We start from the raw sequence: 12,660 nt of genomic DNA, 5'->3' as shown, positions 1-12,660 counted from the left end.
GTAGTGTACTTTCAATCTGTTAACACCAACCTGACCATAAGATCATCCCTATGTATAACCTCCATTCTTCTGGGAAGATGTTCTGTAGAATGGTAAGGTTATAGAGATTTGTTCAGCCACAAGGGTGTTAGTAAAATCAGGTGAGGTTAGGTGAGGAGGCCTGGGGTGCAGTCGGTGTTCCCATTCATCCCAAAGGTGTTCAATAGGGTTGAGGTCAGAACTCTCTAGCAGGAGATCTTCCACTCCAAACCATATCTTTATAGAGCTGGCCTTGTGCACAGGGGCATTGTCATGCTGGAACAGGTTTGGGTCTCCTAGGTCAAGTGAAGGGAACATTTCATGCTCCCACACCCAAAGCCATTCTATACAATTGTGTGCCTCTGATTTTGGATGAAAAAGTCAGGTGTCTCAATGCTAATATGTTTAAGTTTGTTAGCATGGACAAGCTGCTGTGGGATAAGTGTAATCAAACACTTTGGGGCATGCTGTTAATGGAATAATAATCCATTTAAGGTTGGGTACTTCAAATTTGACCTACAACAACAGGAATCAAGGATTTATCAACCCATTACATGGCAAAGCCACTCGACAGATATTGGTAATCATTGGCTAACGACTAAATTTAGTTTGATATCGTACTTAAACTTTTTGTAAAAAAGCTTTGCTAAACGGGACACTTTTCAAAGTTCGGAATATCCATAATTCTTATCTCCACATCATCTAGCCGCTAGTCTACCACTCTGACCTGTTATGCTAAATGATGACTAACAAGCATTGTTGTGGTAGTGGAGTGGTGGCTCAGTTGGTAAGATGCTGGTCAACTGCTTATTTATATAAATAAGTGCCTTGAATAAGAGGATTTGACAAATGCCATACATGTTTGTACAGTATAAATGTTCAGAAAGTCACTATTTTATTACATAATAGTGTAGCATTTTGCCAGTATTCCATGGTACTTTCATGTCAGAACTGTTTTCAGCTGTGCTTTAAAGAGATCCAGCTGACTCAACATAAATGAAAGAGGCCCACCAGTGTGAGGTTCTGTCATGCGATAAAAAATGGGGTAAGTGTATGACTTAAGACCAGGGGAAGACTTGCTGCTGGGTGCTGATGAGACCGCCGTGAGTCTCTGTCTTTTTAAATCACCGCTTTAACATCTGTGACCTGTAATAAATGAGAATCTCTTCAGAAATGCCAGCTGTGAGAGGAAGAGAATAGAGCAAGCAAAAAAAAAAAACTAGCTGAACCAGTGAGTTACTGTAAGCGTAAATGAAGCTGGAGATATAGCATACCGAGGTCTGAGAAATGTTGCAAATTGTCCCACGTGATGTCGGCGTCCCGGCGGAGTGTGCCCATGTGTAAATGATGTGAAGCCATTACCTTGCAGGAATACTGCCCATTTTCTCTCATTTAAAGGGACATAAAATATCCTGCAGAAAGGAGAAGGTAATGGTGCATGTCCTTGCTAACCGCAGAAGGAATTCAGTTGGACCTTCACGTCCAGGGCTTTATGCTTTATTGTGCTGGCTGAAGCACAAAACTGGCAATTCATCACAGAGCCGGCTCACAACCCTCATCACAAGACACAAACAGAATACGGACAGTATTTAGGGATAGTGTAACCCTTTTTTAATCTTAATTCTATAAAACATGACAACAGAATTTGCATTTTTAGCTAAACTTTAGTACACCCATTTAAAATGATGTCTAAATTGGTACAATAAACCCGCTGCCCATTAACGCTTTCATGAACTAGCAGGCTTCCTATGTTACCTAACCAATGTTAGGTCCAAAAGGTGACACTTCTGGTGGACTTTGGTCCAAGATCTAAAATAAAGGATTTGGATTTTAATAATTCAGCGTTGAAATACCAACACAAAAGCAGAAAGAATACAAAACGTCAAAAAGAACCACTTTTACTTTGGTTTTTACCAAACCAAGCAAACTTCTGATCCAACACAAAATTTGTAAAAGCAAGACAAAAAACGAAAGCAAATATTTTTACAAAATGAGGGAATTTTAGGACAAATCTACATTTACATTTACATTTGCGGCATTTAGCAGACGCCCTTATCCAGAGCGACGTACAAAAGTGCTTTAAATCTCTAGTAATGAATAAATCTACACTGGTACGCAAGATTACAAACTTAATATAAATATAACTCGAATTCTACAGACTTGGAAAGTGCTAATTTAGGTATTTCAGGAAGAGGTAGGTCTTCAGTCGTCGCTTAAAGATAATCAGGACTCTGCTGTACGGACATCTAGGGGAAGTTCATTCCACCACCTCGGTGCCAGAACAGAGAAGAGACTTTGTTGAGACAAATGTTGAATGTGGAACATGGCAGGCTTTTGCATCTTATTAAACTTGTAAAAAACAAGCTTTTTATTTCTACACTGCTTGGCTGGGAGTTCAAAAATGGTTTCTAAAATATTTCATTCCAAATAATTAATGAAGATGTGTCTTGCAGTGTGGAGAACACATTTACAACAAGAAAACTGCCAAAAGCAGACAACTTTGCTTACTTGGCTAAGACCACAGTTGTCTCAAGAGACCTCAATGGATCTGAGTGATGTCACGAACTGCATTAATATATTTCTGCTTATGTTCCAGACTTTGGACAAAAAGTAACACTGAAAGCATGGTAGAATTGTATTAGTTCTTAAAACTAATGAAAACTAATGAGTGATTTGTCTGCAACCCCAAGAGAGCAACTATATTTATTTGTGACAAACCTGGGACAACATCTGCATACAGACAATGGAGTGCCCTTGAACATGAGTAAAAACTCCCAGGGTTTGAGCTGTACCTTTTGTTCCAGCTACTAGTATCGATCATTTTAGGAATATGTATTCCTCCTGTCTTTGATTCGACATCTGCTCATCTGGACGAGGTTGGTGTTGTTGAGGACAAGCGGTCAATCATCGGGACAGTTGACTATAATAAAGGCATTTGTAGATGGTTTGATTTGAAAGCCTTGTGTTTTGTTCTTTGAGAATTTAAATCATGAGTCAATAAAATTAACTAAATGGAATTATAGGCATTTCACCAAGTTTTAGCTCAAGCACAATACTGAGATCATCACATGATTGCTTTTTTGAGTCTTCTGTTTGAGTGTGAATTGCGCTAAAGCTTCGGGCAGTTTGTTGAGAACATCTGGTTTGCTCTAGGAAGTAATTTGATTCCATGTGTAGGTAAGATGTCCAGGCAAGCTGCCAGGCCTGAAAGTTGTTTACCACCTGCATTTTCGATGGAACAAGAGAATGCTGAGAAACCTCTGAGAATGTTTATAAAATTTCACTCTGAATAGAGACGTTAAAGCACTTAGGTTTGAGGTTTTAACATCAATCCTACAGTGCTGGAGACAGTTAAAAAGAAAAAGTTCATAATCTGACGTGTAGCTGCTACCTGAGGACTCTGGCTTTTACGCTCTTTCATCGTGTACGTTTTAGAAATTTTTTTGAGACGTTTGGTTTTATGTAAATGATCTTGCTTGCTGCTGAGGTAAGCATCTGTTTCATTTTCATAATTTCTTGGCAGTTGTGTCACTGTTGCTGCTGTGTGTGTATGGATACCATAACAAATGGTTCCCATGTGAAAAAACAATGTCTCAATGTTTTTATATCAATTAGAATAATATATCAGTATTTTTGTACATTTTTAGTATTTCTTTTATTAAGTATTTATTAATTTGTTAATTATATTTAGGCTCGGAGTATTACTGTACTGTACCAATACTTTCACTGTTTTTACCAGACAGTGGCATGGCATGACAAAATGGTATCCCATATAATCCAGATCATCCCTTTTCACATAATACACACTTTTGCACACAAAGTAAAAGTTTCCTGTTTATCAGAACTTGAGAGAATTTCCTTGTCACACTCAAATCCAGCAAAGCCTTGAGAGAGTGACTGACCTTCCACCAGTTATCCACCGTTAAGTACAAGCCATATTGGTGGAGGATAAAGAAACAGCCGTCACAGCCTCCTCTCAGCTCCGTAAGTTTTCCTGGAGCTCTGGGCAGGCAGAGAAGTGACCAATTTTCCCACAATAGAAGCAGCAATGCTCCTTGCAGTGGCAGACTCGTTCCTGTTAGAAGAGGATGGAACTGCATAGTTGCATGGGTTCAGGAGGCAGCAGTGACTCTCACCTCTCTATTGACAGAACATCTCGTCCACACCTACAGCGACAATCCTCTGATCCCGATGTCAAGGCAGGTTGTCAGCTTGATGAGCGACTCAAAAGTGCTGGGGATATCTCAAGGAGCTAATTTGTAATGTAGGTTAATGAATCTGGAAGCATAACTTGAGTGCGCTCAACTGGATAGCATTCTCAGCCACACTCCGGCTGCCTTGTCAAAGGGTAAGTCATTTATTTTTGCGGATTTGGTGCCGCTGACCGATGGCTTGAACACCCTTCTGAAGGTGATGTAGTTAAAACAGCAAACAACCTGCACTTCCTGAAAAGCAGTTGCCCATTCCAGAGCTTTCCTAGAGAGAAGAGTGATAATGTAGGCGATTTGTGAGTGGTTGGTGGGAAACGAGGAGGGTTGTAATTCAAATGTTAGTGAGCATTGGGTTAGGAAATCTTAGCAGGCATTGGGCTGTCTGGCGAAGCAATGGGCTAAGCGGCATGCACAGCTCTAAAGTTGTTGTTTTAACTAAGTCAGGAACTCTGAGCTCTGGCCTGTATACTGGACGTGCTGAGCCAGCACAGATTCATGGTGTTGCAACCGCTGCTGTTGTCCTGCTAAGGCAGAAAGAAGACATTGAAAGGCTTAAATGTCCACTAGAAAGAAATAAAACCAGAGCAACTGGAGGGAAATTATAATGGCTTAAAGAGTCCAATATGAAAATGGAAACGAGGTGAGCAAGAAGCCCCAGTGGTGAAAAAGTGTAGAATCAAAAGACACCCAAGACTTAAATTTTATAGACAGAAAAACAAGAATTCAGAATTAATTAGCACAACAAAACTGCCAATACTGGGCCCTTGAGCAAGGCCCTTAACCCTTATTTGGTTAGCTGTTGAACTGAGATAACTGGATATAAGGGTATCTGCCAATTGACATTAGAAAATCCTACAAGCCATGACACCATAAACTGCAACTTCAAAAATCTGTCCCTGGGTTCCCCATAAGACAGACAAGCTGTCCCTGTAAAAAGACACACATATGCATTTCTAAGAACTTGTGTCTTTGATTTAACAATTTGATCGCTCTCTTACACCCATACACCCCACACACACACACACACACACAACTGCACAGATACACTTACAAAAGTCACCCTCTCACACACATTTGACAATGTCCTAAATGTTTCCAAAATCCCTATAATATCCAGGGTCCCCATTAGGCAGGCAAGTTGTCCCTATAAACACACACATACATATTTCTGGGGACTTGTGAGGGTGTCTCTAAAACACACACACACATTGTTAATATATCTATGTGAGGACCTTTTACTGTGATTATTATACATTTTGTGAATTAAACAGAAAGCTAAAGCTATAAACACACACACACACACACACACACACACACACACACACACACACACAATGACTTTATGAGGACTTTTTACATAACATGTTTGTGCTATTATCCTTATGAGGATTGACATCATTATTAATGCAGCTAATTAATGCTAAGCTACACACCAAAAAAACACACACACAAAAAGTGACATTAAAAAGATGGACATCTTTCTAAACTTTTTTTATTTTACAAATAAAGTGTATTCAGGTGCATAAAAAATCCTCCATATGAACACTTCGCACAGATATTGTGGTGCAATATTCAAAAAATTCCCTATAAAACAAAAGCCACACCACCACCCTGAATAGGTCACATGATGTTCTATGGAACAAAGACACAAAGATATGATCTGATTCTATGGAAGTATGCAAAAAGCTAAAAGTAATAAACAATGTGCAGCGTGAATAACAAGGCTTCTTTTTTCACATTCACAGTAATAATATTTCCTGTTTATTGGAACCTTTGTTTGACAGTGATGGAGAAAGGATGGGAGGGATTAATAGAGGCAAATCTATAATTTAAGTTTTGTTCAGATCACACAAATGAGGTATGAATTCTAAAATCAGATGCAAATCATTGGCATAAACTAACATTATGTCCAGGGGCAGTACAAATGCAGTACAGGAGAAACATCACAGGTAGGAAGATCTTGCATTTTTCCATAGAAATGCAGGAGTCTTTTGTCTGTGCAATGATATTTTGAATACATACGAGAAAATGTATTGAAATATTTGTAATGCTCCTTACAGATATGGCTCATCTCATTTCACTCAACTTGCTCTTTTCAGGTCAGTGTACATAAAATGACTATGTGTGTGTGTGTGTGTGTAAGAGAAAGTGATCATAAGTGATTTAAGACCATATGATCATTAAGGCTTGCAGATGGACACTACATGGACAAAAGTACAGGGACAACCTGACATTTTTAGCCTCTGTTGGAAGCATATAATTGTATAGTAGGTCTTTGGATATGGTAGAATTAAGGTTTCCTTCACTTGAACTAGCACATCTGAACCTATTTCAGCATTACAATGCCCCTGTGCATATTGCCAGCTCCATGAAGATCTGCTTTACACATGGGTTGAAGTGGAAGATAGTTTGACTGATGAGTTTTTTGGGCACAACACACAAAGGTTTTAATGCCGAGACAAAATACAGTACAGGTTAGGGTCTAAGACGGTGGTGCATGGACATGGCGGCTCCTACGTTGGCGCATTTTTTTTAACACTTGTCATAGAGAGTGCAATTGCAACTATAGTCCAGGCAGTAGCTCCTGCCATTACAACCATAAAAACTTGAATGGCTCTAGGTTCAAATAACAGGTCGATTCAGCTATCCGGGGCACTGCAAGTGATGCAAGAGCCTCTGCTATTCTGAATAATCCGTCTCACCCCCCAGAGTCTGTTCAAGACCCTGCCATCAGGCAGTAGGTTCAGAAGCATCAGGACCCGCACTACAAGGTTCTGAAACAGCTTCTTCTCTCAAACTGCCAGAGCCCCAAACATAGACATTAACACACACTCACACTCAACCACTTTACTGTGCATCGGAAATACACACTGGACATTGTAGCACATTTAGACTAAGGGACTTAAATTGTTTACTGTGTACTACAGTCATCCCCTCATTCTGTTAAAATATGCACACTGGATATTGCACACACTTGCACATGGTCACCTCTGACTGTGCACTCGCATTTTATACATACGTTACTTAGATTTCAACCTCATTTATCGAATTTACCTCGTACCCCACATCTTAACTCCGCTATGTCTAATAATTACTCTTACTGTACACTGTTTATGCACCTTGGTCCATACTAACATTTGTTCTTTTTTATACTGCGTATATGGAACAATGAAAATGAACCTTGATTTGAGTCATCAATTTTAACACTTCCTGGTTCCTGGTCTGCCACGCACCAACAACCATGCCATGGTCCAAGTCACGGAAATCTCATGCGTTTTCCCCTTTTCTAATTAGAAATGAACATTAATTTGATTTACATCTACATTATTCTATGCATTATACATTATAGGTGTTCTGTTGAAGTAACCTGTAAGTGTTATATGATATAAAAAGCCATAGTAAACAAATAAACTACTCTTTACTGTAAGCACATGTTAAACACACATACAAATTCTAAAACTTGGGTTCCCCAAAAGGGAAAATTAACAAACCTGCATTTAATGGGGCCATTTCCAATAAACATTACGAATACAACGATTTTCTAAACAGTACTGTTTTATTTTCTTTGTATATACATTTACAATAATATGGAACTAAATATTTGTCATTTACATTGTTGACATATTTAATAGCTGCTTAGCACTACATAATAATGTCTTTTTTTGGTTTGCACACTAGCGTGTTGCACAGGGGCATATGTTTTACACGTCTATCGGTTTGTCAATGAAAATAAAACCTGGATCGAAGCTCAGACCTACTGTAGAGAGAAATACACCGATCTGGCCACCATTAACAACATGACTGAGCTAAACAAGCTAAGTGACATCCTGAAGGATAAAACTGCCAAACAAGCTTGGATTGGAATACGGAGGAAAGACACCTGGATATGGCGGTGGTCACTGGCAAATGAAGCCTTATATGGCAATTACACCAAATGGTCTGCGACTCAACCAGACAACTGGTTGGGAATGGAGTTCTGTATTCAAATGTTTGGAGATAATGGCTTGTGGAATGATTGCTACTGTAACAGCTTAACGCCTTTTGTGTGTTATGCAGGTAAGTACCTTTTAATACTAAAGATAAAAGAGACCAAATAAATTTTAGCATAATCATGCCTAGGAAAATAATTTATTTATCATTCTAAAAACTCATCAGGTTTGTCTGAATTGCAAATGAAATTTTTTTTATCATTTTAGCCACTATTTCTAATTATACTGATTAATATACCTTCGTCCGTAATGACACCACAAACTGTTGACTCTGTATAACCGTTTTTAACTGAGTTACTATATGGCCTGCTTTTGGTTTGCACCACTTTTGAATGTACTGCTTTAAATCCAGCACTGCATTAAAAACAGGCCTGATTCTGTGATGGAAATCACTGCATGGGCTCAATAACACCTTTAGAAAACATAGAAAACAGTTTATCATGTCATGCATAAATGCAGTTTGAATTTCTATCATGAAAAGGAGTGGGCATGCGTGAACATGATCCGGATTGCGTGTTCAGATGAATTGAAATGTTAATTACTTTTACAGCTTGCATATTTGGAGAGACTCCGTCAATGCTAAATGGTATAGACAGGTTTTAGAGCAACAACTGCTTCCACCCTTCAAATCTCTATTCTTTCTATGATTACAATCTCATGACTTCATAGTAGAAGAGTCCAGGTGCTGAATTGGACTGCCTGCAGACCTTTCACCATTTAAACATTCGGCGCTTCATGAATTCAAAGATACAACAAAGGAAACACAGAACTGTTAAGCAGCTAGAATGCTCTATCAGACACATATGGGAGAACATTCCTCTCCAAAAACGTTTAGATTTTATTTACATTTTACACAGGGTCCCAACTTTTTTGTAATCAGGGTTGTAAATACTTGCTGGGGAAAAATAACAAAAATAATATACAATACATATATATATATATATATATATATATATATATATATATATATATATATATATATATATATATATATATATATATATAATGATAACAGATATACTAACTAATAATATATCTATTTGCCATTCAGACAAATCTGATACATTTCTGATGGCAGTGTCAGCCATGAATTAAAAAAAAAAATAAGTTCATCAATTAATTTTCTTTCAGAAAAGAACACAAGCACTAATACATACATATTTGTTAATGTGGCAATGACCTGGTATGATGCCCGGATCTACTGCAGACAGAAATACACCGACCTGGTCAGTGTGAGGAACCAAACTGAGTATATGGAGGTCTGGAATGTTGCAAAGTCCTCTTATTCTGTTTGGATCGGTCTGTACAATGACTCCTGGACCTGGTCAGATCAGAGTAAATCCTTATTCACATACTGGACCCAGAATAATGTCAGTGGAGATTTTAACTGTGGTGTAGTGGTTGTGTCGAAGCCACACCAGTGGAATACCGGCAACTGCACCGAAAAACTCCCATTCATTTGCCATGAAAGTAAGAAAAATAATTATTTTGCAGCAAAATGCAATTTTTTAAAAATTAATTATTCATACTGTTTTAGATTATGAGATATTGTTTAGAATACACTTTATCAACACAATAGAAAATGGACCTTGCGATAAAACATATGTTCAGATTGGATTCAGAACTTAGATCTGGATTTTGTTACTACTGAATATTTGATTTACACAGACACGCTGATCCTGATTAATGAGAATCTGAGCTGGTGGGAAGCTCTGAACTACTGCAGGAACAATCATCATGACCTGGTCTCAGTTCGCAGTGAAGAGATGCAGCTCTGGGTGAAGGACGTGGCTCAAAAAGCCTCCAGTGAACACGTGTGGCTCGGTCTGCATCACGACTGTGCCCAGCGTATCTGGTTCTGGGTTTACGGATCGATGATCTGCTATCAGAACTGGGCTCCGGGGTACGGGACCTGGAATGAAGACTGCAGCCAGGAGAAGAGAAGTGGAGCAGTTCAGGCTGGAGGAACGCAGCAGTGGATCGATCTGCCTGAGAGCTACAAACTCAACTTCATCTGCTCTTTGAAAGACGGTGAGTCTCAGAGTTTATTATTGCATTATTTTTCTAAAGCCGCTTCTTTATTATAATTCTATATTTTTTTTTCTCTCATTTGCCATGAAGATCTGTTTAAGTAAACAAAGACTGGACACATGAAGACAAGTTGTGGTCCATCATCTGTATCCAGCATCAGCAGATCTACAGCCGTCTCTCATTTATCATTTTCAATACATGCTGTTCATCCAGATCATTTCATTATTTGTTTATTATAATATTCAGTAAATTCTATAAAATCAATGCAACATGAACTTGTAATATTTTTAAAGTTATAATTCTATACTTTATTTTTTCATAATCAAGGTTAGAGAAAAGAGTTTTATGGGCAGTTAAGGGGACATTTATTTTCTTGATTTTTGACACTTGTTGGGAATGCAATTAATTTTCTTTCCTCGTGGACTAATGGGTTTCTTCTTTAGATGTTTCAGAATCACATGTTGGTGGATATTCTACCTGGATTTTTTTTCACTTGATTTTTAATGTGTAACAGTGTAAACTGTAATGACTGAAGACTGAAAGTTTGCATCAAAAAAAAATCGACTTGTACACAATATTCTTATCCCTGTATTCGTTGCCTCTGTGTTACACTTCACTCATTCAATCACACACAAATATTAAACCTAGGGTCATGTATAGAGTTTTTTTGGTCCTCAAACTAAAACTAAAGTATGTGGATCAATTAATTAAAAACAGAAAGTAATTCAATAAGTGTGGTAACAGAAGATGTACAGTTGTTGTGTAATAAAAGCTGAGGTGGTTGTAACATTTAGGTCAAGGTCAAGAAGCTTTTATTGTCAATTCAACCATATATAGCTGATGCAGTACACAGTGAAATGAAACAACGTTCCTCCTGAACCCAGGTGCTCCATAAAACAACATAAAACAACAGTCACAGAACAGAAGAACACAGGGCCAGGAACTAAAGATCCCCGCCACGTAAAGTGCATGTGTGCAACTGGTGCAAACAGTGCAAAAGACAACACAGGACAGTGCAGGACAATACACAAAATATAGAAATAAAAATAGCAATAGCTCCGCCAGTAAAACCTGTCGTGACAGAATAAGGTGCACGGTAGCAGAAAAATGTAAACCGAAAAATGTAAACAGAATTGTGCAATTCTATAATATAATAGAAGTGTGCAAGTGCACAACCAAAGACAAAATAAATAGAATTGTTACTAAACACCACCAAAGTGGCTCCAACCCAGATTCCCCTAAACTGAAACTCCCATGGGTACATTCTTCTTTTTCTTCTTTTGGCTTCTCCCATTAGGGGGCGCCACAGTGGATCATCCGTCTCCATACCCCCCCATCCTCAACATCTGCCTTATTCATGTCTTTCCTCACCACATCCATAAACCTCCTCCTTGATCTTCCTCTTTTCCTGATTCCTGGTGTCTTCATCCTCAGCATTCTCCTACTGATATACGCCATGTCCCTCCTCTGCACAAACCATCTCAATCTCACCTCCCTCACCTTGTCTCCAAAACATCCTACATGCCCTGTCCTACAACTACCGGTACTCTTTTCCCTCCAATAAACTCATTTCTAATCCTGTCCATCGTCGTCACTCCCAACGAAAACCTCAACATCTTCCTCTAGCCACTATTTTACACTATTTTAACATCCACTTCCAGCTCCACCTCCTGTCTTTTACTCAACACCACTGTCTCTAAACCATACAACATCTCAGGTCTCACCACAGTCCTATAAATTTTCCCTTTCACTCTCACAGATACTCTTCTATCACAAATCACTCCTGCTATCACTCTTCTCCACCCACTCCACCCTGCCTGCACTCTTTTCTTCACTTCTCTAACACACTCTCCATTACAATGCACTGTACATTGGCTTGTGAAAAACCAAGACCCAGTCCATAATCCTGCCAACAACATTAAACCGCAATACCGATTATTATTTCCATAATAGTCTTGAAGAGTAAAAAAAATCAATAATGAATCTTATTTATTGGAACCACTGTTTTAGTGACGGGTTCTAATGTTTTACCAACAGACATCGAATTGGTTCGACACTTTTCAATTAACCCTACGCTCAGTACCAAACGAGGGAATCAAAATTTCTAAATTATTTCAAAGCTTGTCTAATTTAAGTCAAATAAATACATTAATAAATGTAAACACTGGCACTACGCTACGTTCCACTCCTTCAAAGCAAACACAGAGAGAATGAGGAGTTCTAAAGTTTGGAGCAAAAGTTGAAAATTGCTGTTCAGTCGTCTCTAAGAATCAAATATTAACATTACAAAGAACTTCAGATCCAAAGCTCGAAAACTACACTATGTGAAAAGTAAAAAGGGGGTGGAGTCTTTGTTTTATATCATTTCTGATTGGTGAAAAGAAACAAGTAAAATAGTTTCCTGTTTGTCA

General features: G+C 38.4%; 2 protein-coding genes across 2 annotated transcripts in view; both read left to right on the top strand.

Annotated features, from left to right (window-relative positions):
• LOC124378518 (C-type mannose receptor 2-like) overlaps positions 1 to 12,660 on the top strand; it is a 95,569-nt gene that overhangs the window by 74,900 nt on the left and 8,009 nt on the right. The window lies entirely within an intron of this gene.
• On the top strand, positions 6,068 to 10,824 carry LOC124378519 (macrophage mannose receptor 1-like). Its single transcript, XM_046838224.1, has 6 exons — positions 6,068 to 6,178; positions 6,290 to 6,328; positions 7,908 to 8,285; positions 9,350 to 9,688; positions 9,887 to 10,249; positions 10,340 to 10,824. The coding sequence occupies exons 1-6, from the start codon at positions 6,154 to 6,156 to the stop codon at positions 10,351 to 10,353; spliced, it is 1,158 nt and encodes a 385-aa protein (XP_046694180.1). The 5' UTR covers positions 6,068 to 6,153; the 3' UTR covers positions 10,354 to 10,824.

Source organism: Silurus meridionalis, chromosome 24 (assembly GCF_014805685.1).
Source record: "Silurus meridionalis isolate SWU-2019-XX chromosome 24, ASM1480568v1, whole genome shotgun sequence".
Taxonomy (NCBI): domain Eukaryota; kingdom Metazoa; phylum Chordata; class Actinopteri; order Siluriformes; family Siluridae; genus Silurus; species Silurus meridionalis.
This window is presented reverse-complemented; position numbering and strand designations above follow the sequence as displayed.